This window comes from Equus caballus, chromosome X (genome assembly GCF_041296265.1).
Source record: "Equus caballus isolate H_3958 breed thoroughbred chromosome X, TB-T2T, whole genome shotgun sequence".
Taxonomy (NCBI): domain Eukaryota; kingdom Metazoa; phylum Chordata; class Mammalia; order Perissodactyla; family Equidae; genus Equus; species Equus caballus.
In genome coordinates, this window is record NC_091715.1 from 67,420,577 (window position 1) to 67,448,232 (window position 27,656).

The 27,656-nt window shown below is 35.1% G+C and overlaps 1 protein-coding gene across 3 annotated transcripts in view; it reads right to left on the reverse strand.

Moving 5' to 3' along the window:
• Positions 1–27,656, reverse strand: part of TEX11 (testis expressed 11) — a 363,973-nt gene that overhangs the window by 329,558 nt on the left and 6,759 nt on the right. For all 3 annotated transcript variants that reach the window (XR_002805590.2, XM_023634526.2, XM_023634525.2), the window contains exons 3-5: positions 18,018–18,139; positions 8,515–8,599; positions 4,403–4,482 (exon numbers count right to left, since the gene is read on the reverse strand). Coding sequence is in view for 2 of the 3 variants with exons in the window: in XM_023634526.2 (XP_023490294.2) it covers positions 4,403–4,482; positions 8,515–8,599; positions 18,018–18,139 (287 nt within the window). In the remaining variant the exon portion in view is untranslated. The remainder of the gene's footprint in view (positions 1–4,402; positions 4,483–8,514; positions 8,600–18,017; positions 18,140–27,656) is intronic.

Here is a 27,656-nt window from a genome sequence, read left to right on the forward strand (position 1 = left end):
AACATCCAGTCCTTTCTCTCCATCAGTCACTGGATTCAGGTTATTTACTATAACCTAGCATATAGTTTGACACAGCATTCACAGAAGACTATCAAGAAATCTCAAATAAAATATGAGCAAGAATCACCAAATAATTGAGGGAAACCAATACCATGAAAGGACAGGACATCACACTCAACAAACAGAAGAATACCTGAGGAAATAGAATTAAGAGAGCTAGCAGATGGAAACAAAGAGAAATACCATTGTTATCCACAGAATTAAATAGTAGTCACAAGAAATAAAATGCTCCTTCTACTTTTCATTCTTTGAAATCAATGAAGCCAAAAATGCAAATGTTATTAGAGGTGACAGGAGTTGTAAGGTTAAAGGTAAGGAAAGGTAGAGAGAACAGTAAAGGTACCAATATCCTCAGAGTGAAAAGTAAAGATATATGCTCCAAAACTGATGGAGAAAGAAATAAAAATTTAAATATGTTATTTAAAGTTTTAAAACATAACTATCAGATAAATTAAAAATAGTATAATATAACTAACAAAAACTGAAAGGGGATGTAGGGGGAGGTAATATAAGATAATATGTCTTCATCTATCATAGCAGAAAAAAATAGATCACATATAAAGCTGATAAATCAAGATGGAATAATCATTATTATGGGCTGAATTGTGTCTCCCCAAAATTCATATGTTGAAGCCCTAACTCCCATTACCTCAGAATGGACTGTACTTTAACGAGGTGATGAAGTTAAAATGAGACAAATAGGGTGGGTCCTAATCCAATCTGACTGGTGTCCTTATAAGAGGAAATTTGGGTACACAAAGGGACACCAGGGATGTGCACACACAGAGGAAAGGCCATATGAGGACACAGCAAGAAGGCAGACATCTGCAACTGAAAAAGAAAGGCCTCAGAAGAAACCAAATATGCCAACACTTTGATCTTGGACTTGTAGCTTCCAGAATTGTGAGAAAATAAACGTCTGTTGTTTAGCCCATTCAGTCTGTAGTATTTTGTCGTGGGAGTCCTAGCAAACCAACACAGTGACATAAGCATATGATTAAGACACGTGGAGGTAACTATGAGAAGTGAAAATAGAAATGGTTACAAGTAATAGCCTTAAAACAGGAAAAGATGTATGCACAAGGCAATTCACTGCAGAATCCGAATGTCCATCGAAGAGGGCTGGCTGAATATAATAAGGTACATGCACCAATTGAATATTATGTAGCTATGAAAAAAAGAATAATATCTCTATATACTGCTATGAAGTGATCTCTAGGCTATAAAGTTAAATGGGGTAAAAAAAAAAAAAGGTGGAGAAAAGTATATATATGGAATGCTACCATTTATCTAAGAACCTTGAAGGAGGGAGGGGGAGATATGAATATATACCTGTTTCCTTATATTTAAAAACCAAAACAATAAACAATAAAATAAACAAAATAGTTATCTAGAGGGGAAGGAGGGAAACAGGGTGGAGAAGACAGAGATAGAAGCTAGACTTATCTGAATATACTCCGTTTAGTGGGTTTGACTTTGGAACCATGTAAATATTTTACATAATAATAAAACAAAATTCAACCAAAATGTGGGGAAAAAAGCAATCACTAAAAATCAAAAACAAATAGAAACAAATGAACCTAACTATGTATCAAGTCAATAGTTTAATCACAGAGAAAGGAATTATTTCAAGTAATTTTAAACAATATTTTAATAATATTAAAACAATATTTTGACTGTATATTCCCAGTGAGATATATCCCAAGAATAAAAGAAGTGCAAAAAAATTCTTAAACAATTTTTAGAAATCATTCCTAGTAATAATATTGATATTTCTATATTCCGAAACTATTATAAATATACATTTTTTAGGATAAAACAAATTATTCATTATATTAATGTTGTTAGGCACCAAGATTGTTAGCACCTGTGTAAATTAATACAGGGAAACCTCATTTAAAATGGAGGTGGGGGGCTGGCCTGGTGGCGCAGCGGTTAAGTTCGCACGTTCTGCTTCGGCGGCCCGGGGTTCGCCAGTTCGGATCCCGGGTGCAGACATGGCACCGCTTGGCAAGCCATGCTATGGCAGGTGTCCCATGTATAAAGTAGAGGAAGATGGGCACGGATTTTAGCTTAGGGCCAGTCTTCCTCAGCAAAAAGAGGAGGATTGGCAGCAGATGTTAGCTCTGGGCTAATCTTCCTCAAAAAAAAATAAAATAAAATAAAATAAAATGGAGTCAGGAAGCCAAAAGAGGGAGCTCCCATGCAGTACCACTCAAGGTCAATTACAGAAAAGATAGTCAATTACATACCCCAACTGGAAAGAAGTCTTCAATAGGAAAGAACTGTCAATCACAGCAAGAAATGTACATTGTATCCTTAACAGAAATCAAATACCCCAGTAACTTAGCCAATGAGAACTCATCACCTTCCTTAACTCTTGCTGTGCTCCAATGGACTTTCATTCAAAACAACATTTCTCCATTTCCTCCTTTGTCCCCATAGAAAAACATTCCTCTCCTTTGATTGTTGGACTTGCCTATGGCTTTTGCCATAGCATCTTGGTCCTGAATTCCAATTCTTTGGTTTTTCCCACATAAACTTGTTTTGCTGGTAAAGTAACTAGCTGTTTTATTTTTAAGGTCAAACACCAGAGAAAAAAGACACAAATATAAAATCAAGAAGCCAAGTGAAACCCTATAATCCTAAATATCACTTGGAAATACCAGTACGAACTCATTACATATTTTCTCTTATTAAAAAAATATGTATTTCATAGCTCTGTCCACTAAAAAGGTTTAGAAACAATAACTGATGCAAGAGCAATGACAACTTGTCATGTCCAGATTGTGGTTTCTAAATAACATTTTCCACCTAAAGGAAACAGGGCTCCTTGGAAGAATGGCTGATTCCAGGTCTAGGGCAGGAACTATACAAGATGAGCCTGGATATCTTGTCATACGAGAAATCAAAGATTACTGGGGTCATGTCAGAAGGACTCAAAATCACTTAAAGAGGTTCCTTCTGGCCAAAGATAGGACATTGTGCTTCAATAAGAACAATAACTACAATGGATTGAAGTTCATTACATATATTAAAATCCATGAGTTCACAATGATACTTTTTTTGAAAGCTTGCTTGGTCATCATTTAAGGATGTTAGAGAACCAACTCATTATTCTGCAAACTACTAAATAAAGAGAAAGAATCAAGACTGTCTTTCTTGTAAAAGTATACTTCAGAGTAACCAAATAGTTGATGAGGGAAAGTTTCTCTCTTTTCCAGTTAATAAACAAAGAAGGAATACAGAATTAGAATATGCAAACCCCTAGAGAAATAATGGATCTAGGGACAATCATCAAAGGGCACTAACACAACAAAAATGACAAGCAGACATTAGTGCCTCCTGATGGAAGTACACCATACCACCCATGAATTATTCTTGACAAAGGTGAACCTGAATCAAATCAAGCTTCTAAATCTACCTACCAGTTTATAGGAAAAACAGGGGACTATATTAAATGACACAATGAGGATGCAGTCATCAGAATCCAAAATTTAGGAAACTCTATAGAACAAACAACCTGGTTTCTTCAGCAAATAAAGTTGTTCAACAGATTGAAAAAAAGGAAGGGGAAACATATAGATTAAAAGAGACATATTAACAAAATAACAAGGTGTGGACTTTCTTTAATCCTGATTCTAAAGAACCAACTGGAGAGAGGAGGAGCAAGCAAGTAGGCGGGGTGGGGTGGGGGAGACTGGATATTTGATGATTTGGGAAAATCTTTGGCAAATTTTATCAGGTGTGATAACGGCTAGTGAGTTTGTTTGAATAAAAGAATACCTTGCCTTTTAGAGACACATACTGAAATATTTATGGACAAAATGATGTATTTTGAATTTGTGTCAAAATAATCATGGGGCCGGGGTTTTTCTGTTGGAGGAGATATAGAAGACACAAGAGTGGTCATGAGTTGATGATTACTCTAGTTGGGTGATGGATAAATGAGGAAATCACAGTACTATCAGCTATTTTGTGTGTACATTTGGGCTTCTTAAAAAATATTCTTTTCAAACACTAGGAGAAATATTTTCCACTAAAAAAACATACTTGCTTCTAGGGAGGAAAACAGGGAGTAGGAAGGGAAGGAGCAGAGAAATATTACTTTGTATTACTTTCATTACATTTCATAAATCTTGAATTATAAGTTTAATATTTAGTCCACTGAATCACTGTAATAACAACTATAGTACTACTGAGACTTTTCATTGTAACAGATATAATTATCATAAAAGGAACATGGACCCCCTTTCGGGTTTACCCTAACTTCAACCATCTTCACAGGAGTAACAACTTTCTCAGTGCATCTGCACTTTCTCCTCATTTAATTAGGACTTACCAAAATCTGTTTTTGAATAGCTTCTTCTGAAACAGCTGAGTCTTCACACATACACACCAACTTGCAAGCAACATGCTGTACTGCAAAACAGTAATTAGACACCCATAAACACAAAACATTCATTCTCTTTTTATAATACATCTATAAAGAGAAAAGAAGAGTGAAATTAAGCCAGTTTTATTGTTAAAAACAAGAATTTTAAAGGCCTTTTTAAAAAGTCAATTATCAAAAGTAAATGACCTGAAAATTATCAGATAAATCAATCGCTTAATGCTCCAGTCAGACAGATAACTAATTTTCAAATTTTAATTTCTGCAAGCCTTAAATCCCAAAGACTCACTGAAGATACCTGGTTCCACATGATGCTCTTGTATGTACCATGCTGGCAGCAAAATAACTCTAAGTAGAACTGGAATCTAAAGTTATTCGACACCTGACGACTTCTGAACATCAGGATAGGTTTAGGTTATTCTCCTAAAATGTAAAACTTTCTAAATATATTGTTTTCTGTAGATGACATAAAAGTTCTTAGAAAATACAGATATCTTCATTATATGGTTAATTTCCCCTGAAAATAGGAAAGTTTGAATAATTGTAACCTCTTTAATTATGTAGTTTCTTTCATCATAAAACACATCCAATTTTTTTAAAGATGACTCCACATATAACTGAACCAGTTGCCTTGATGTGGGATCTCAGCTGCCATTCTATCTATGCTAATACCATTTTTAATTAATATTTTGTTGAAAAAGAGAAGATGTGCCCAGCTGAAATTACAGCATAATTGAGGTAGTCAGATTTTTATTACCCATCATGAAGTAAAATCTATTCATCTCTTAGAAAGTTAATTTGTTTCTGAAAGAAAACTTTCGGTAAACTAATTTCAAATCAGGAGCCAGCCCTGTGGCATAGTGGTTAAGTTCATTAGGCTCTGCTTTGATGGCCCAGGTTCATGGGTTCAAATCCTGGGCATGGACCTACACCACTCACCAGCCATGCTGTGGGAGCGACCCACATATAAAGTGGAGGAAGATTGCCATAGATGTTAGCTCAGGGCTAATCTTTCTCAAGCCAAAAAAAAAAAAAAAAAAGAGGAAGATTGGCAACAGATGTTAGCTCAAGGCTACTCTTCCTCAGCAAAAAAAACCAATAATTTCAAATCATATATTTACATTGTCATGCATTTCCGGTTTTAAAAACATTTCCTTTGTTTTTCCAAAGCTCACTAATTCTGGAGTATTCTCAAAGACCCTGATCTCTCAATTATTTCCCCTCTCCAAAGATATCTTCAGTACCTTTCCTCTCAGTTTACTCCTTCCCCTCTACCTTCAAACATATCCATCTCCTTTCCTTGAAAAAAATTAACTAACCCCACTGTGCTTCAAGGTTCCATCCCATTTCTCCCCTTCCCTTCATTGCCAAACTTCTTGAACTGAATGGTCTATCTACTGCCTCTATTTTCTTGCTACTCATCTCCTTAAGCCCCTGCAATCTGTTGTGCATCCCTACCACTTTACTAAAACTGTACTCCCAAAGATCAACTTCCTTGACTTCTTAGCAACATTTCACAATGATCATAACCTTTTTGAAAAACACTACTTCCTTGGCCTCACACTATTCTGGTTCAGCAGTGAAAGTGTGCCTCTGTGGGAAATGTCTTAGTCTAAGAACTTTGTCTGCTCTCATCCCCACATCCTTGATCCCACTGTTTATATAAGCCTTCAGGCCAAAGGCAGCTGAAGCTGAGGCAGAACGATACTTCAGTATTAAGCTGTTTTGTTTTTGTTGCTGTTGCTCTGTCCTTGTCTTCTCATCAGCCTATCCTTGGCCCTTCTATATTATAAACATCTTGGTTAGGTGCTTGCTGACTGACTCCTTACATGGGCCTTTCTCTGCTCCATCAGCGCCCACAGCTTGATATTTGAATTGACTTTAGGCAACGCATAGTGTTGCGTCCTCTGGCATTTGCGAATTCTTTATTTTTATTGTTTCTTTAGCATTAACTCATTCCTTCCAAGATCCTCAAGCATAATGTATGCCTGGTATTTCTGTTCTGGAGCCTTACCTGGTCCCTTTCACCTACTGCCAACCATAAGATGGTGTGACAACCCTATAGGGAGCATGTACTCAATAAATGGGTAGTGAGACTCTAGAATATTTTGACTGTCCCTTTTGGTCTCCTATCCTTGTTCTTTTTCTTCCCAGTCCTTAACTGGAAGAGTCAAGTTACAATCTCACTACTCTGTTCTCTCAACACCATTGGTTCTTAAAATTTAGTGTGCGTGAGAATTCTTGAGAAATGTTTTCAAATTATAGACATGCCCAGGTTTCACCCTAATCCTAATAAATCAAAATCTCCAACGGTGGGCCTGGGCATCTGTAGTTTAATAGGCTCCACAGGCGATTCTTATTTATACCAATATTTAAGAACCATTGCTCTTTATATTCACCCTCAGAGAACTCAACTACTCTTGTGGCTTCAACGATCGCCTCCATGTGAATAACTACCAAATCTATAGGCAGCCTGACCTTTCTTATAAGTTCTTGTTACCTCAAATGCAGCAGGTCTAAAACTAAAATTTACAAGTAATTTCTCTACTTCTGGCTTTCCTATTTCTGTTCATCGTTCCATAATTCTTTCCAATAACAAACAAACTGTAGTTTACAAATCTTGATGACTTTTTTCATCACATAACATAATCCAGGCACACTGAATTTGTTTTTAGGGAGACAAAATATCTTCCAATCAAAGTATTTTTGGAATAAAACTCTTTTAAATCAGAGGCCTCCTGCACCAAAGCCTGTATTCCACTGTATCTTAAAAGTACTATATACATAATAAGCACTCAAATATCTGATTCAGAACTGCTCCATGAACACACTCGGTACATTGGGAGAGGTCCTAGGGCTGCAGCTCCCACTTAATCTCCCAAATCCCTGCTATTTGGCAAGCAGTGAAAAACAGCCAGAGCAATGTTTCTTGATATGCAGAATGGTAGGAGTTTAGAATTAATGCATTTTATTATCACACAGTTCACATGTGTACTAAGTTTTTCCCACAGATAAATTTCTAGTTCTTCCCTCCCCATAACTACAGGATCTAAGGCTCCTAGGAGCAGTAATATCAACATTTATCTGAGAGTTAAAGAGATAGAACTGTTCTCTAAACATCCTGATAGAGGAGTAGACTAATAAGTAAGTATATTACTAACTATATTAACCACTAATTACTCCATATCTACACTGAAGTTGTATACAGTTTGGTTTATATTCATAAAAATAAATACTTAGTAATAAATTCTATTTGTTGCCCTACACACAAAATTCATTTGTCTTTACAAAGCCAAGCAGTCAAGAGATTCACTTTTTGGTTTGCTGCCTCAATGTATCCTTTAATGAGGCAATATGCTTTCCATAAATGTATTAACTGTCACTATCTTTGTTGGGAATCAGTAACCAGCACTCTAGACCCTGCCCATTTAGCTAAAGCACTAGAACTTTGCCAGAGAGAACCACATTTAATGCATCCAAGCAGATGAGTTTGGTTTGGAGTTCTTGATTTGTTTTTCCTCTTCTCCTTGCTTGCTCTTGCAGGAAGGAAAAAACATCTAATTTTTCTCAGTAACTCAGTCCAATGCTCATCACTTCACCTCATGAGGAAACTATTCTTTACAGATGTTTAAATCTAAATCCCTCACATAGCAACATTTTTCACTCTATTATTAATGGAAAGAGGAAACTACTATTTGATGGTCCTTTAGAATCCTGAAGTTTCTGATCATCTCTTCTCCAGGGAAAATAATCTGTGTCTTTTAACATTTCCTCAAGTTCTCATTTTCCCACTCTTTAATCATCTTTGTTGTTCACCAGCAGACTATTTCTTGCAGTGACACTTTTAAACTTTTATTAATAAGGAGCTAACCTCTGAAAAATCCTAAAACGGAAGGGGGCTGTTTGCTTGAGAAACCACTGCACGTGGTTTGCTTTGTTTAGTTTTCTCTTAACAACTCTCCATCTAAGAACTGGTCAAAATATTATTTACACTGCAGGAACACAACCTAATGTAATATAAGAATACTCCTCATAATATGAGTCACAAAACATATACATACATTTAGCTTTCTGCTCTTCACTTATAACCAAACCTACTCTCCTGGTAACTGCCCAGTTCCACAGGTTTACTGCCATTTCTTCAACCTGGACAAAAGAAAACATTTTCTTAGCCAGTTAAAATACTGCCTACCTCCAACAATATTTTCTTTCTTGCATGTTTTATGTTTATGTGATTATTGTGGGTTATTTACAGGGCCTCCATAATCTAGTCCCATTGTACCTTTCCTCCCAAAAACTTACCCACTGTTAGAGTAATTATTTCACTGTCCCATGAACACAGCTTGTTCATTATTCTCTATACACCTTTATTCATATTGTTGGCTTTACCTGATATATCTCCTCCCATTGTCTTTATGTAACTCAAATCCAGTTCAGTCTTACCAGGAACATCCACGAAGCTTTCAGCAACCACTACAGCCTACATTGATCTCTCTCTTCTTTGAATTCCTATATTCATTAAGTTTCACATAATTGAGCAATTAATTATGTTACTTTGTATCATTTATTCTTTAATTGTTTTAGCTGTTATTCTTATTTCCCAACTAGGCTCCTTTATACCAAAGATCATGTCTCATGCAACTTATGTAGCACTTGTAGTTCCTGCCAAAGTGCGAAATAAAGAATACATATTCAAATAACAAGATTTGCTGTTTTATTGTGTTTTGTTCCAGGGACCATGGAGCAATGTTTCTAGTAGCTTCTTTTGGGGTTTATCTTTCTATCAGGTGGAACCTAGTCAACTGGACGCAAAATAAATCAAGCTCATAGTGTCTCAAGGATAAAATGGAGACACAAAACATGTGTAATTTGGGACAGGTTGGTTTCTGGCAAGAGACCTCTACAGGCAATAATTGGTCCTGAGTGGTACTATTGCCTGAGACCAATACAGCATAGCTCTGGCCTAAATCTCCCAGGGTGCTATGGTGATTATGATAGAAGCTATATACCATTATCTTATAATAAACATATTGGTAGTAATATAACTGAGAGGAATACTAACTGGATAAACAAACAAAAACCAGTTTATGTACAATGATGGTGCACAATTGTATTTTAGTTTCAATTATTTTCTCCAGTGCCACTTTTCTCACCTACAATTCCACATTTTTCTGATGAGCTCCCCTTTAAACAGATTATTTATTTAGCATAGCTGTCATTTCACTAACTATTCCAGGGCTAATTCTCACGCTCATCTCCATCACTCTCACATGGTATCTCCATGCCACAGTTGACCTAATGATGACTTTCATACAAAGTATTATTTGATTTGTTTCATCAAAAATACATGGAGTTAATACTTGACTCCACATTCCCCAGAAGAACAAACAGTATTGAGGGGGGAAAATAAACACCCAGAGTAAAATAACTCAAAGAAGCTGTCATTTTCGGTATTTTGGAAAGTAATTTGACAATATGTATAAAGAGCCAAAAAATGTTTACATGTTTCAACACAGTATTGTTTTTCTGAGACTCTGTCCTATGGAACTAATCCAAAATGTGGAGAAGATAATCTTTTTTTTCCTGTTTGACTGAGAAATAATTGACATACATCACTATATAAGTTTAAGATATAAGTGTAAGGCATAGAGCATGATGGTTTGATTTACATATATGGTCAAATGATTACCACAATAGGTTCAGCTTAACATCCATCTTCTCATATAGGTACAAGAAAAATAAAAGAAAGAAAAAAGGAAAAAGTTTTTTCCTTGTGATGAGAATTCTTAGAATTTATTCTCTTAAACTTCCCTGTATATTATACAGCAGTTTTCACTACAGTCATCATGCTGTATATTACATCCCTAATACTTATTTCTTATAACCGGAAGCTTGTACCACCTTCTTCCAATTCTCCCTTCCCTAATCCTCCACCTCTGGTAACCACCAGTCTGATCTCCTTTTCTATGAGTTTCATTTGTGGAGGGAGGAGGGGGGTGTTTTTTTAGATTCCACATTTAAGTGAGATCATACAGTATTTCTCTTTCTCTATCTGACTTATTTCACTTAGCATAGTGCCTTCAAGGTTTATCCATGTTTTCACAAATGGTAGGATTCACTGATTTTTTATGGTTGAATAATATTCCATTGTGTGTGTGTATATAAATATATATACACATGTGGTATATATATATATATATACCACAACTTCTTTATCAACTTGTCCATCGATGGCCATTTAGGTTGTTGCCAAGTCATGGGTATTGGAAATAATGCTTCTATGAACATGAGGGTGCAGATATCTTTTCAAGTTAGCATTTTCATTCCTTTGGATATACTCCCAGAAGAGGAATGGCTGGATCATATGGTAGTTTCATTTTTAATTTTTTGAGGATGTGGAGGGGATAATCTTTGCACTTAATAGTGTTCTTCATATCATTATTTACAATAGTGAAAAATTAGGAACAATATAAATATCCAATAATAAAGAAATACATAGATAAATTATGATAAATTCACTAGATAGAATATTATTCAGTCATTTAAAATAGTGGTCATGGAAACTGTTTTAACATGGGAAATTGTTTATTATGTCTCTAGCGAAAAAAGTAAGATATAAAATTGTATATACAAAAATGTTTACATATGTAAATTTTAACTCAACAACGATCTGTAATAAAATACTGGACTTCAGGTAATGATATACATGCTGGAGCATTTAGGGGTGAAGTGTATTGATTTCTGCAACTCACTTTGAGATGCACCCAAAAAATAGGATAGATGGATATGTGATAAAGCAAATATAGTAAAATGTTAACAACTGTAGAATTTAAGTGGCTGTTATATTGATGCCCAAAGCAAAATAATCTCATCTTTTCTGTTTGAAAAGTTCTATAATAAAAATATTAGGAAAAGAGAAGAAATTGCCTTTTATGATGCCACAAATATTACATGTACACTGCAATTATGGCTATATAAATTTTAAACACGGAAATTATTGAAGAAAATACATTAAAATGAGTCTATGTAGTAATATTAGAGTGGTGTGATTATGGGCATTTTCTCCTTCATTTTTCAAACTTCATGTAATGTTATATTACTTTATGATTTAAATAATTTTTTGTATTTTTCCATATTGTGTTAGAAAGAAAAGAATAAGATTAATTATGACTATAAACACTTCATATTCGCAAAATGCAGCTTTATTCAGTAAATATGTATTGAGCACCTAATATGTGGCAGGTTTTGTGCTAAGTTTATATAAATGTGTAATGATAAGCACAGTAAGTATATGCAACAGAAGTAAATAATATTCAAAGATTGGCTTTCTAGAAAGAAAATAAATTCAAGTCACTTCCAAAATGCAGCTTTATTCAGTAAATATGTATTGAGCACCTAATATGTGGCAGGTTTTGTGCTAAGTTTATATAAATGTGTAATGATAAGCACAGTAAGTATATGCAACAGAAGTAAATAATATTCAAAGATTGGCTTTCTAGAAAGAAAATAAATTCAAGTCACTTCCAAAACCAAGCAGATATTTTTGTAAAATAGGACTAGACTCTCCCCTGAACCTCATAATCTCTTTTCACTAACAACTAAGCACAGTGGTTATAATCTAAAAAGAGACATACATATAAAAGAATACACTAAAAACTTTGGATTTAATTAACAAGTTCAGCAACATTACAGGATATAAGATCAATACACAAAAATAAATTGTATTTCTATAACTAGCAATGAATAATCTGAAAATTAAATTACGAAAACAATTCCATCTACAATAACATCAAAAGAAATAAAATATATAGGAATAAATTTAACAATAAAGAGCAAAACTTACATTCCAAAGCTAAAAACATTGTTGAAAAACATTAAAGAAAACTTAACAAACAGAACGATATACCAATTTCATGGATCAGAAGACTTAATATTGTCAAGATGGCAATACTCTCCAAATTGATCTAAAGATTTAAGGCAATACCCATCAAAATTCCAGCTCGCTTCTTTTCAGAAATCAACAAGTTGATCCTAAAATCCATGTGGAAATTAAAATAACCCAGAATACTCAAAACAATCTTGAAAAACAAGAACAAAGTTGGAGGACTCACACTTCCCAATTTCAAAAGTTACTACAAAGCTGCAGTAATCAAGACAGTGTGGTACTTGCATAAAGATAGACATAGAGACCAGTGGAATAGAATTGGGAGTCCAGAAATAAACCTTCACAGTTATGGTCAATTGAATTTTGACAAAGGTGCTAACACAAATGTAACGGAGAAAGAATAGACTTTTCAACAAATGCACTAGGACAACTTGATATCCACATGCAAAAGAATGAAGTTGATACCTTCCTCACACCATATGTAAAAATAAAATCAAAATGGGTGATAAACCTAAAGGCAAGAAATAAAACTATAAAACTCTTAGAAGAAAAAAATAACAAAATGGCAATAAGTACATATTTATCAATAGCTACTTTAAATATCAATGGACTAAATGCTCCAATCAAAAGACAGAGAGTAGCTGAATGGATAAAAAAACAAGACCCATATATACACTGCATACAAGAGACACACTTCAGACCTAAAGACACTCACAAACTGAAAGTGAAGGGATGGAAAAAGACACTCTGTGCCAAGGGAAACAAAAAGAAAGCTGGAGTAGCAATACTTATACCAGACAAAATAGACTTCAAAACAAAAACTGTAACAAGAGACAAAGAAGGGTCCTACATAATGATAAAGGGAACAATCCAACAAGAGGACATAGCACATCTATGCACCCAACATAGGAGCACCTAAATATATAAAGCAATTATTAACAGACATAAAAAGAAAAATTGACAATAACAAAATCATAGTAGGGGACTTCAACACTCTACTTACATCAATGGATAGATCATCCAAACAGAAGATCAATAAGGAGACATTGGCCTTAAATGGCACATGATACCAGACGGACTTAGTATATACAGAACATTCCATCCAAAAACCACAGAATACACATTCTTTTCAAATGCACATGGAACATTCTCCAGGATAGATTATATATTAGGCCACAAAACAAGTCTCACTAAATTTATGAAGACTGAAATAATACCAAGCATCTTTTCTGACCATAACGCTACAAAACTAGAAATCGATACAAGAAGAAAACTAGAAAAGCCCCAAATACCTGGAGATTAAACAAAATGCTACTAAACAACAATTGGGTCAAAGAAAAAAATCAAAGGAGAAATTAAAAAATCCCTGGAGACAAACTAGAATGAAAATATGACACACAAAATTTATGGGATACAATAAAAGTGGTTCTAAGACACAAGTTTATAGCAATACAGGTCTACCTCAACAAACAAGAAAATTTTCAAATTAACACTCTAACAGTGCACCTAAAGGAACTAGGAAAAGAAAACAAACAAAGCCCAAAATCAGTAGAAGGAAGGAAACAGTAAAAATCAGAGTGGAAATAAATGACATAGAGACTAAAAAAAAATTAGAAAAAGTCAATGAAATGAACAGCTGGTTCTTTGAAAAGATAAACAAAATTGACAAACATTTAGCTAGACTCACCAAGAAAAAAAGAGAGAAAGCTCAACTAAATAAAATCAGAAATGAAAGAGGAGAAATTACAATGGACACCTCAGAAATACAGAAGATTATAAGAGATTTCTATGAAAAGCTATACACCAACAAACTGGATAATCTAGAAGAAATGGATAAATTCTTAAAATCATACAATCCCCAAAACTGAATCAAGAAAAAATAGAAAATCTGAATAGACTGATCACTAGTAAGGAGATCGAAACAGTAATGAAAAAGCAAGAGTCCAGGACCAGATGGCTTCCTTGGTGAACTTTACCAAACATTCAAAGAAGACTTAATACCTATCCTTCTCAAACTCTTCCAAAAAACTGAAGAGAAGGGGATGCTTCCTAACTCATTTCTATGAGGCCAGCATTACCCTGATACCAAAACCAGACGAGGACAACACAAAAAAAGAAAACTACAGGCCAATATCACTGATGAACATCCATGCAAAAATCATCAACAAAATACTACCAAATCAAATACAACAATACATTAAAAAGATGATACATCATGATCAAGTAGGATTTATTCCAGGGATGCGGGGATGGTTCAACATCCACAAATGAATCAACATGATACACCACATTAACAAAATGAAGAATAAAAACCACATGATCATCTCAATAGATGTAGAGAAAGCATTTGACAAGATATAGCATCCAATTATGACAAAAACTTTGAATAAATGGGTATAGAAGGAAAGTACCTCAACATAATAAAGGCCATTTATGACAAACCCAAAGCTAACATCATACTCAACAGTGAAAAACTGAAAGCCATCCCTCTAAGAACAGGAAGAAGACAAGGATGCCCACTTTCGCCAATCTTATTTAACACAGTATTGGAAGTCCTAACAAGAGCAATCAGGCAAGAAAAAGAAATAAAAGGAATCCAAATTGGAAAGGAAGAAGTAAAACTGTTACTATTTGCAAATTGCATGATTTTATATATAGAAAACCCTAAAGAGATCCACAAAAAACTATTATAAATAATAAATGAATATAGCAAAGTTGCAGGGTACAAAATCAACATACAAAAATCAGTTGCATTTCTATACACTAACAAGAAAATACCAGAAAAAGAAATTAAGAATACAATCCCATTTACAATTGTAAGAAAAAGAATAAAATACCTAGGAATAAATATAACCAAAGAAGTGAAACACCTGTACAGTGAAAACTATAAAACACTGTTGAAAGAAATCAAAGAAGACACAAAGAAATGGAAAAATATTCCATGCTCATGGATTGGACAAATTAACATAGTTAAAATGTCCATACTTTCTAAAGCAATCTACAGATTCAACGCAATCCCCATCAGAATCCTAATGACATTTTTCACAGAAATAGAACAAAGAATCCTAAAACTTACATGAAACAACAAAAGACCCAGAATAGCCAAAGGAATCCTGAGAAAAAAGAACAAAGCGGGAGGTATCATACTATTTTCAAAATGTACTCCAAAGCTGGGGCCAGCCCGGTGATGTAGTGGTTAAGTTCAAGTGCTCCACTTCAGCAGCCTGGGGTTGGCGGGTTCGGATCCCAGGTGCAGACCTACATACCACTTGTCAAGCCATGCTGTGGCAGCATCCCACATGCAAAATAGAGGAAGACTGGCATAAATGTTAGCTCAGCGATAATCTTCCTCAAGCAAAAAGAGGAAGATTGGCAACAGATGTTAGCCAGGGCCAATATTCCTCACCAAAAAACATATATATGTATATGTTTTTGGAAAAATGTTTGGAAACATATATATATATATATACACACTACGAAGCTATAGTAATCAGAACAGCATCGTACTGGCACAAAAACAGACACACAGATAGATCAATGGAACAGAATCGAGAGCCCAGAAATAAACCCACACATCTATAGACAGCTCATTTTGGACAAAGGAGCCAAGAACATATTATGGAAAAAAGAAAGTCTCTTCAATAAATGGTGTTGGGGAAAACGGACAGCCACACGCAAAAGATTGAAAGTAGACCATTATCTTACACCATACACAGAAATTAACTGAAAATGGATTATAGACTTGAATGTAAGACCTGAAACCATAAAACTTCTAGAAGAAAACATAGGCAGTCCACTCTTTGACATAAGTCTTAGCAGTATCTTTTTGAATACCATGTCTGACCAGGCAAGGGAAATAGTAGAAAAAATAAACAAATGGGACTACATCAAACTAAAAAGCCTGCACAGCAAAGGAAACCGGCAACAAAATGAAAAGACAACCTAACAACTGGGAGAAAGTACTTGCAAATCATATATCTGATAAGGAGCTAATATCCAAAATATATAAAGAATTCATATAACTCAACAACAAAAAATGGGCAAAGGATCTGAACATTTTTCCAAAGAAGTCATACAGATGGTCAACAGGTACACGAAAAGATGTTCATCATTAATTATTAGGGAAATGCAAATCAAAACTTCAATGAACTATCACCTCACTCCCATTAGAATGGCTATTATTATATCATGATGTACACTTGAAATTTATATAATGTTATAAACCAATGTTACCTCATTAAAAAATTAAATAAATAAATGCTTTTCTAGGAATAAAGAAAAAAATAAAACAATTAAGATGGTAAATTTTATGTACATTTTGCCATAATTAAAAATAAAACAAACACAATGAGATACCACTTCACACCCATTAGGATGACTATAATCAAAAAGACAGATGATAACAAGTACTGGTGAGGATGTAGAAAAACTGGATCCCTCATACACTGCTGGTGGGGATGTAAAACAGTGCACTCACTCTGGAAAACAATCCAGCAGTTCCTCAAAAGTTTAAACAAAGTTACCATATGACCCAGCAATTTCACTCCTAGGTATGTACCTAAGAGAAATAAAAACCTAAATGCCTGTACATGAATGCTCGTAGCAGAATTATTCATAATAGCTGAAAAATGTAAACAATCCAAATGCCCATCAACAGATGAATGGATATACAAAATGTGGTACATCCAAAGAATGGAATATTATTCGGCCATAAAAAAGGAATGAAGTACAGATATATGCTACTACATGGAAGAACCTTGAAAACATGATGCAAAGTGAAAGAAGTCAGTCACAAAAGATCACACATTGTATGATCCCATTTATATAAAATTTCCAGAATAGGCAAATCCATAGAGACAGAAAGTAGATTAGAGGTTGTCTACAGTTAAGGGAGAGGGGAAATAATGGAGAGTGCTTGTGAATAGGTGTAAGACTTCTTTTTGGTGTGATGAAAATATTCTAAAATTGTGGTGATGGGTGCACAACTCTGTGAAACTAAAAATTATTGAATTGTACACTTGAAATGGGTAAATTACATGGTACGTGAATTATATCTAAATAAAGCTATTATATACATAAAAAAGAGGGACAGATATTTACAATTAACTTTCTTCTCATCTTTCCATATGTGCAGTCACCAAAATGGAAGGATTTGCCCAAGGTAAACATTCCCAAAAATGTTTCAGAACCTCAAGGCAACTTGCAAATTAAGTGACAAGTCTTCATTTAAATATTAGAAAAAATACCCCCCCAAAAGCACCCCTGAAGACTTATATTCAATTGAGTTCCCCACTACCAGGTAGTTTCTTAGTTTGCTGCAAAGAGAAGGAAAAGAGAACCATTATTTAGTGACTAACTACTATGTACCCAGGACCTTATATATGTTATTTTGTTTACTATTCACAACACTAGGAGGCTAGTTGTATTATTCTCCTTTAACAAATGAGAAAATTGAAGCTTAGAGAGGTTAAAGAGTAAATATTAAGCTTGAGCACATACTTTTCCATTGGTTTCTAAAACTCTATTTTCCCTAAATGTGCCATGAGGCTTGAAAATCCAAAAATAGATTTTCTATGTATTTAGCAATGGCTAATCATGAAAACTATTTTTTTACTTATATATTAATTAAAATGATGAATCATCAAAATTTATCATAAACAAAATTATTTTTATACCAACCTGAGCATCCTGCATTTCAGCCATAGACTCCCTGTTGATATTTGCTATGTCCATGAAGAGTCTATCAATGGCCTCATGTATGCTAGGTGAATTACCTTTTACAATCAGGTTTTCAATAATTTCTGAAATAAGAATGGATGAGAAAAATAGTGTGAACTATCACCATCAGCTAAAAGTAGCAAATCAGTTTGAAATCTGTTCCCAGACCTTTGGTCAAATGACTATAGCATGAAGAAACTTGAATGATCCTTAGAGCAAAACCAAACTGGAGACAAAGTTTCTCTTAGCTAAAGGTAGAGTACAATTTTCATATAAAATTTGTATTCCCAGGGAGTCCCTTGTTTAGAACTTAATCATCATTACTCATTCTCAGAAAGCAAAATGCACTGACTTCACAAATAGTAATGTTACTATAGTACGTCTTAAAACTACAAAATAGAAATTAACAATGTCTTCAAAACTAGAAAATGTAGAAATTCTGAAGGGAGACTTAGATATGCACCCTGTAAAACTGAAATACTTATTAAGACTTTCAAGCATTAGAGAGACATAGCTAACTTATGCTGGCTCTGAAGTCTTGACTACTTTGTGAGAAAAAAATGCCACGCCCAATTAGCAACAACATTAACTTGTTATTGAATCCGTACAAATGATGTCACCATTTTCTAAACAGTCTGAGCTCCAGACTCCACATAGCTGAATCTTACTAGGGCGTGGAATTCCTTAAAACCCAAGCATGACGCAGAATCATAATTGATGCCTTTCATATTATCAAAAATGAAGCTTTTCCAAACTCATGTAACAGAGTTCTCCATAACCTACACATCTAATTTCTTGCAACATTTCTGAGCATAAACTAGCAAGAATATCGTTAATATTTATAACAATACTATAAGAGTAGCTTTTGAAAGATTTTTTAAGCTGCTACAATAAACAGATTCTTTAACCTGCTACAATAAATAATAAATCTGCTAAATGAAAATTTTCAGTTAAACATCAGAAGATAGAGTCACAAAAAGACTTCACAAAGCAAATTATGTTCAAATGTACTCAAAATATTACTTTAAAGCTCATGGAATCTTTAGTACCCACTACATGAGCAGAGGTATTAGGGAAAATATACCATACATATTTTGCACACCTCAGGTGATAAGATATACATGAAAAGAAAAACCTCTAGCTTCCTTATTCCCATAAATTAGTTAATGGAAAGACTAATATTAATTATCTTTGATTCTGCTAAGATTAGGTAAGTATTAGCCTGAGAGGCACATATATTACAGCACTTGCTCAAAATATTGATAAGCGAATTAGAAAAGTTTAGAATAGGAGAAAATATTTGCAAACCATATATCTGATAAGAGGTTAATATCCAAAATATATTTTAAAGAACCCATACAACTCAACAATAAAAAAACAAGCAATCCAATTAAAAAATGGACAGAGGATCTGAACAGACATTTTTCCCAAGAAGACATATAGATGGCCAACAGGCACATGAAAAGATGCTTAACATCACTAATCATCAGGGAAATGCAAATCAAAACCATAATGTGAGACCACCTCACACCTGTTAGAATGGCTACAATCAGAAAGACAAGAAATAAGTGTTGGTGAGGATGCGGAGAAAAGAGAACCCTTGTACACTGTTAGTGGGAATGTAAATTGGTGCAGCCACTATGAAAAAGAGTATGGAGGTTCCTCAAAAAATTAAAAATAGAACTACCATATGATCCAGCAATTCCACTTCTAAGTATTGATCTGAAAAAAACGAAAACACTAACTCAAGGGGGCTGGCCCTTAGCAGCTAAGTTCAGCGTGCTCTGCTTCAGTGGCCCGGGTTCAGTTCCCAGGCACAGACCTACACCACTCATCAGTGGCCATGGTGTGGTGGTGACCCACATACAAAACAGAGGAAGATTGGCACAGATGTCAGCTCAGGGTGAATCTTCCTCAAGCAAAAAGAGGAAGATTGGCAACAGATGTTAGCTCAGGGCAAATCTTCCTCAGCAAAAAAAAAAACCAAAAAAACACTAATTTGAAAAGATACATGTACCCTGTGTTCATTGCAGTATTATTTACAATAGCCAAAATATGGAAACAACCTAAGTGTCCACCAACGAATGAATGGATAAAGAAAATGTAGTAAATATACACAAAAGAATATTATTCAGCCATAAAAAAAGAACAAAATCTTGCCATTTGTGAAAACACAGATGGACCTCAAGGGCATTATGCTAAGTGAAATAAGTCAAACAGAGAAAGACAAATACCATATAATCTCACTTATATGTGGAATCTTAAAAAAAAAAAAAAAAAACCTAGCTCATAGATAGAGAACAGATTGGTGGTTGCCGGGGCGGGGGGTGGGGAGCCGAAATGGGTGAAGGGAGTCAAAGGTACAAACTTCCAATTATAAAATAAATAAGTCATGGGGATGTAATGTACAGCATGGAGATTATAGTTAATATTATACTGCATATTTGAAAGTTGCTAAGAGGGTAAATCTTAAAAGTTCTCATGACTAAAAAAAATTTTGTAACAATATAGCGACAGATGTTAACTAGACTTATTGTGGTGATCATTTCTCAAAATATACAAATACCAAATCATTATCTTGTACATCTGAAACTAATATAATGTGTCAATTATAGCTCAATAAAAAAATAATTAAGAAAGTTTTAAAAATGATGTTTTTAAAAAATCCAAATATGGTTTAAAAACATTTCTTAAAATGTTTTTGAAAAAAAAACAAAAACTCAATATTAATCTTTGATTTGAGTTCCTTTTCTCAAAAAAATCCAAAGACATTTTAGTAGAATACCAATTATAACTTCTGGTTACATAGTATATGAGACTATGAAGACATTAATTTTGACTTATGAATGTTCTCTTAATGTTTTATATGATTCATTCTTCGTCAAAGTAATTCTGGTCCTTTCAAAACATATTTTCAATGTCATTCAGTTGAGCAACTTGATTGATACCACCCACCTGAGGCAATGACAGCCCTGCAGTTCTTCAGGATTAAATGCAGTCTGATCAAAAAAGCCAGGTAAGTAGTAGAGATCACACGGCTGAATGGCTGAGACACTATGAAAGAAGACATGCTTCTAGGAGAACCTCAGAAAAGAGCCTCTATAAATACAGCCTATTCTTGAGATCTCAAGACAACATGCTGTATTAAGGTTATATCAAACAAGATTGTACATTTTGAAAGAAAATGATTAAATTATCTTCCTGGCTACTGAAATAAACTATGATTCACCACATGATTTCAGTCAATATAATTTAAATGAGATTCATCCTAGTTAAAACTGGGGGTCACTCTATTGAGGCAGCCGTTAATCAGTACCAATTAATTCTGATTAGGTAGACAGCATTCTAGGTGGCGTATAATAGAAAATAAACATTTTCCCTGTCCTTGGGGAAGGGAGCTTCTGTGACAACATGGAAAAAAATCTATCATCAGTCCTGCCAAGTCTCTCCCTGTGACCTCCATCAGCTCAACCAGTCATTCAAAAGCCAAAGCAGCACAAAGATCTGCCAGGGTCAATTCAAGATTTTACTCCAAGTCACAATGATTATCTGCAACTTCTTTAGTGAGAAAAGAACCGAAATTTACAATAAAAATAACATTTGCAAAGTATTTTACGGTCTCAAAGTTTTTTCATATGCATTCTCATTTAATCATCAATCTACGAGGGAGATATTTTTATTTTATAAGATGTGGAAACTGAGATTTAACAAAGTATAGTGACGTCTCAAAGGTGACACAAAGAAAAAGTAGCAAACCAGGACTAGAACTCAGGCTTTCTAATTTGAAATCCTGTACTTTCCACTATACTAATTTTATTGGGAAGGGCCTGGAACAAGTGATATGCCAGAACTCCGAGACAACTGAAAAAACAGCAGGGAGGGGGCCAGCCCCGTGGCCAAGTGGTTAAGTTCGCGTGCTCTGCTGCGGCGGCCCGGGATTTTGCTGGTTCGGATCCTGGGCGTGGAGATGGCACCACTCATCAGGCCACGCTGAGGCGGCGTCCCACATGCCACAACTAGAAGGACCCACAACTAAAATATGCAACTATGTACTGAGGGGATTTGGGGAGAAAAAGCAGAAAAAAAAGAAGATTGGCAACAGCTGTTAGCTCAGGTGCCAATCTTTAAAAAAAAAAAAACAACAGCAGGGAGAGAAGAAATGAGCCAACACCATTCAGAGTGCTACACTGTAATTCTGATTGCAAGCTAAGAAAAACTATTTCAGCAAAGGCTGGTTCGAATGAGGATAGCCAAAATATCCAAAACAGTGCCAAAAGGGCATGGCAAACTCATGACAAACAGGTTTAGTCATAACTAAAATCACATTGTAAATCATACTTTCTATCTACAGTCAGAGAGAGAATTATTTTTCTTATACAATGTCCCAGAAGGTCCCAACTAACAAACTGGCTATGGTACAAGAGAATACAAGCAGAGAGCCATAATGCAGAAGTCTGATGGAAGAGCATGCACCATAGCTCCAAGAGAGCTATTCACAGCAGTGTATTGTAGTTCTGAGCAGCATCTTGGTCCTGGAGGGCAACTAGGAAGGGATGCAGGGCAGGCTAACTCCATGAAAATCATGACAAGCATAAATGATACAGCTCCAGAGCTCAACAGGTGCCTAGAGTATGCCCCTAGCATGTTAAATCTCAAATCCGATGGCCAGTATGACTTCATTCCAAACCAACCTCTCCTCTACTCCACAATATTATTCTTTCTTGCCCTGGACAGAACTGGCTCAGGGACTGGAGCAAATACTGGGCTCATCAGGAGATAAACCTGTGTAAAGTTTTGGACGGCAATTGGCTGAGGGGGGTGGGAGGAAGGCAAGAACTGACAATATCATGCTGACCAAAAAGGAATTTCCAGTTTGATTTTGGTGAGGAAACACATCCAGTCACATTCAGGGCACTAAACTTTAGAGACTAAAGGATAGAATTGTACTGACACCATACAAACTACATCAGTAGAAGAAATATCTCAAAAGAGCCACAACTCAGTCCTCTCAACGAAATGCACATTGTGTAAATGTCACAATGAATCTAGGTATTTTACATCTTTCACACTCCTGAAAATACAAGGCTCATAACCAAACTCAACTTGCCAATTCATCCAATCCTATTCCTAAGCATCTACTTAATGAAGTATCTGTATACATTGCTCTTTTATTCTCACCATATCCTGGGACCCTTTGTAGCTGAGCCCTGCTGTTCTTGACTGAGAAGCTTTTATTCAGCCAAAATCTGGTTTGTTTTAGTTACCATGGTTACCAAAGGCTATTTCTATCTGTCCAAACAACTTTAATTTAATTAATTAGCTTCTGTTTACTGAGTGTTAACAATGTACTAGGCACTGGAAAAAAGACTTATCCAAGACGCTTGCCCAGGAAATTAATGTCTAAATCAGACCAGAAACAATACATGGAAAGGTTGGGAATGCAGTAGGTAGACTATAACAACACAGTTGGAAGGCTGAAGTGGATTAACTAGGCTGAGTAAATTTTAGCAACTCTTACCAAAGAGGTCTTTGAATGAAGAAAGACTAAGTTGATTCAATTGTCTTTGTAGTTTCTTATCTATATATGATTGTAACCTACACACAATACATATAAAACAAAACTTGCTTGCAAAAGAGGTTAAAGGTCTAATAAAATCAAAGGAAAGATGGCTAATTTTCCACACAAGATATCTTTAGCCTTTCTGATCCTAACAGAATGCACTAGTTAGTCAGAGGATTGCTAAGCAAACTGTCATAAACAATTAGGCACCCTATGAATTGTTTCTGATGGTGATGGAATAACACAAGAAAGCTTTATCTAAGCCCATGTGCATTTCCAAATCATCATCAGAAATATATAGGGTCATCCCTGGTGATAGCGTTGCCATCCTTGTGGGCAATGTGAATGGAATAGACAAGAGTTTTTTTATTCCTTTCTTCAATAAACATTTAATGATAATCAAGTATTTTGCTAAGCACCAAGGATATAATGTAAACAAGACATAGTCCCCTCCCTTAAGGAGCTTACAGTCATTTCCACACAAGATATATGTAGATACACATGTATCAATCAATCAAATTTTTAGAGCTGTAAGTCACCTTAAAATCCTAGTAACACACTCCAATTTTTCAACTGATTAAAACAAAGCATAGAGAAGTTAATTAACTTGCCCAAAATCAAAGCGGTTAATAGCACAGCATGAACAGAATCCAAGACAACTACACTCTTTCTGCTTTTCTTGGTGTCTACATTTCTCCTTGTAAAACTTAATTCAACAAATATTTATTGAATGCCTGGTATTAGGCAGATACTGGGCATCTTGCTAGGAATACAAATACGAGTGAGGCAGTCTATGCCATCAAGTGGATCATACACACTATTAAGGGAAATTAAAATGAAAACATTTATAATATAATGTAATAAGTGCTGTGAGCACAAGATGCTACAGGAATATAAAAAAAGAATTGGGTAACTCTGCCCATTTGAGAGTTGGGATACAGGGATGGCAGGAGAGGCTTCAGTGAGGTGCCATTTGAGGTGGGATGAGTTAGGGATTGCAGGCAACATACCAAACTGAGGGAAAAGCATAGGGGTGTGGAAAAGCACAGTGGGTTCAAATAACCATAAATACTTATGTATGGCTGGAGAAAAAGGTAAAGGAAGATTACAGGAAACACCATTAGAAAGGTATGTAGGGCCCAGAGCTTGAAACACACTGCATGGCATACTAAAAAGGTTGAATTCTGTTAGTTATTCCACCTCTTTATTTCATAAACTGTATAATATGTGCATACCAGATGACCTCAACAAGTATCTCAGCGAGATCTCTGCATAGGCCATATAGAAGCTATGCTCAGGACTCTGAACTATGTGGCCCCCTCTTAGGACATTTCCTAATAACTCTGCCATTCCTAATTTGAGGATCCCATTGTGGCATTTAAAGGATTGGGAAAACAATAGTTCAGGGAGGCTTCTAAATGAATAAAGTCCTTTGAGATTCAATGAAAGTCAATTATCTTCAGTGAGTTTTCCTACTAAAGTTTTTAGTCTAGATCTACAGTCTAACATGGAAGACACAAGTGGCTATTGAGCACTTGAAATTTGGTTACTCCAAACAGAGATGTGCTATAATTGTAAAATACACACCAGATTTCAAAGATTTAGTATGAAAAAAAAGAATGTAAAATATCTCAGTAATTTTGTATAATGATTACATGTTAAAATGATATTTTGGATATATGGGGCTACAAATATAGTATTAAAACTATTATTATTATTAAAAATAATTGTACTTGTTTCTCTTTACTTTTTAAATGTGGCTATTAGAAATTTTTAAATTACATTTGTAGCTCACATTATATTTTACTGGACAGGGCTGGTCTAGAGTATATATTGTGACTGAATTCTGAAGATTTGATAAAACAAATTAGTTAATATTTACCTCCCTAACAGTCATCATAGATTTAACAGAAAAAGAAAGTATTAACTTGGATATTTCAATAGACCATAAGGGTATTTATATAACAGCAAATACAAAGATGTTAGAAATCTAGAGAAAGGAGAATTGTCTCCAAATTAGACATAGGAAAGGAAGTTCCAAAGCTTGAAAACAGTTGCCATCCTTTAAGAAGAAATAACTCCAATGTTGAGAAGGACAACTGGGCTAAATTATCTTGATACAAACGTTCTTTCAACACCACTTAACTTTTTGATATTCCCATGTTAAGTCGCCTTCTATTTTGGATGGTCTTGGTGCTTGACAAGATGAGGAACTTTTTCTGAATCAGGCAGGGCAGTTTTAGAAAACCCCCCAGCCCAGTTGCTATTGTTTCTTAAATTAAGAATTTGGGCCTTTCAAAACCTGTCCTCCAGAAAGGAAATACTCTAGACGATCTGTTGAAACCTGGTTACAAAAGCACTTTACATCCCAGCAAATCCATTCCCAGGTACTCCCCCCAAGAAAAATGAAAACTTAAGTCATTAAAAAAAAACTTATACATGAATAATCACAGCAACTTTATTCATGATAGCCAAAAATGTCCATTAGCTGATGAATGGATAAACTATGATACATTCATTCAGTGGAATGCTACTATGCAATAAAAAGGAATTAATAGGGGCTGGCCCCGTGGCCGAGTGGTTAAGTTCGCGCACTCCGCAGCAGGCGGCCCAGTGTTTCGTTAGTTCGAATCCTGGGCGCGGACATGGCACTGCTCATCAGACCACGCTGAGGCAGCATCCCACATGCCACAACTAGAAGGACCCACAACGAAGAATACACAACTATGTGCTGGGGGGCTTTGGGGAGAAAAAGGAAAAAATAAAATCTTTAAAAAAAATAAAATAAAAATAAATAAAAAGGAATTAATTACTCATATATGCAACAATATGGATGAATCTCAAAACAATTACGCTTAGTAAAAGTCATCATAGAAAAAAAGAGTGCATACTGTATGCTTTCATTTACAGACTAATTGGCAGTCATAGAAATCAGAACAGTGGTTGCCTGGGCGGGGCGGCATGTAGACTGACTGTAAAGGGGCATGAAGGAATTTTCTGAGATGAGAATCTTCTATTTCTTCATTGGAATGGTGGTTACATGGGTTACATTTGCCAAAAGAAAGCATCAACCTGTACACTTAAAATGTGTGAATGTTACTGTACATAAATTATAACTCAATAAAGTTGATTTCTAAGAAAGAAAGGAAAAGAAAAAGGAAGGAGAGAGGGAGGAAAGAGGAGGGGAGAGAAAGAAGTAAAAGTACTAGAGAGCTGAAATCCCTGGAGGTTGTAGGTCAGAAGCAGGACAGCACAGTGTGGCATCAAACTGTTCAACATCAAGAAGGCAGCCTCAAAGGTAAAGAGGAGGTTCGTCCCCTTTGACCACCTTTCACCCATTTCCTGCGCCCCCCTCAAAAAAAACTATGTGAGGTGATGGATGTGTTAACTAACCTTATTGTGGTAATCATTTTGCAATATTTACATATATAAAATCACTATGTTGTACATTTTAAATTCACACAATGTTATATGTCAATTATTTCCCAATAAAGCTGGGAAAAAAAGGCAAATGAGAGAGTTGGTAACAAGTGCATATACAGAGAGACCCAGGAGCCCTTCGAGGAGATGAACCAGAAATTCTAACTCTAGGGATAAAGCCAAGTACAGAACAAGAATGTTGCCAGACTGGAGACAAGAGCAAATGAGGCAGATTGAACAAGCCTACCCAAAGCATGCTGCTTAATGGATTGATGTCAATCTCAAGTGAGGTATTTAATGTCACAACATTCTGTCCTTGGCCCTGTCCTACTGAACAATTTTATCAATGATTTGGATGAAGAAGCTGAGAGAGAACAAATAAGATGGATGATATAATCAGGAACAAAAATTAAAACTTCAGTTGTAGCAATGGGATTAACATAAGAAAAAAATTATAGTCCTGCATTTAAATCTTCAAAACTAACTGCACCAATGTATAACAGGCAAGATGTAGCTTAACAGCAGCATGTATTAAAAAAAAGACTGAGGGTCTTTTGGGGGTAAAAAGCTCAATATGAGTCACTAGTGTAGTGTGACTGCCGTCACCCACGAAAACAATA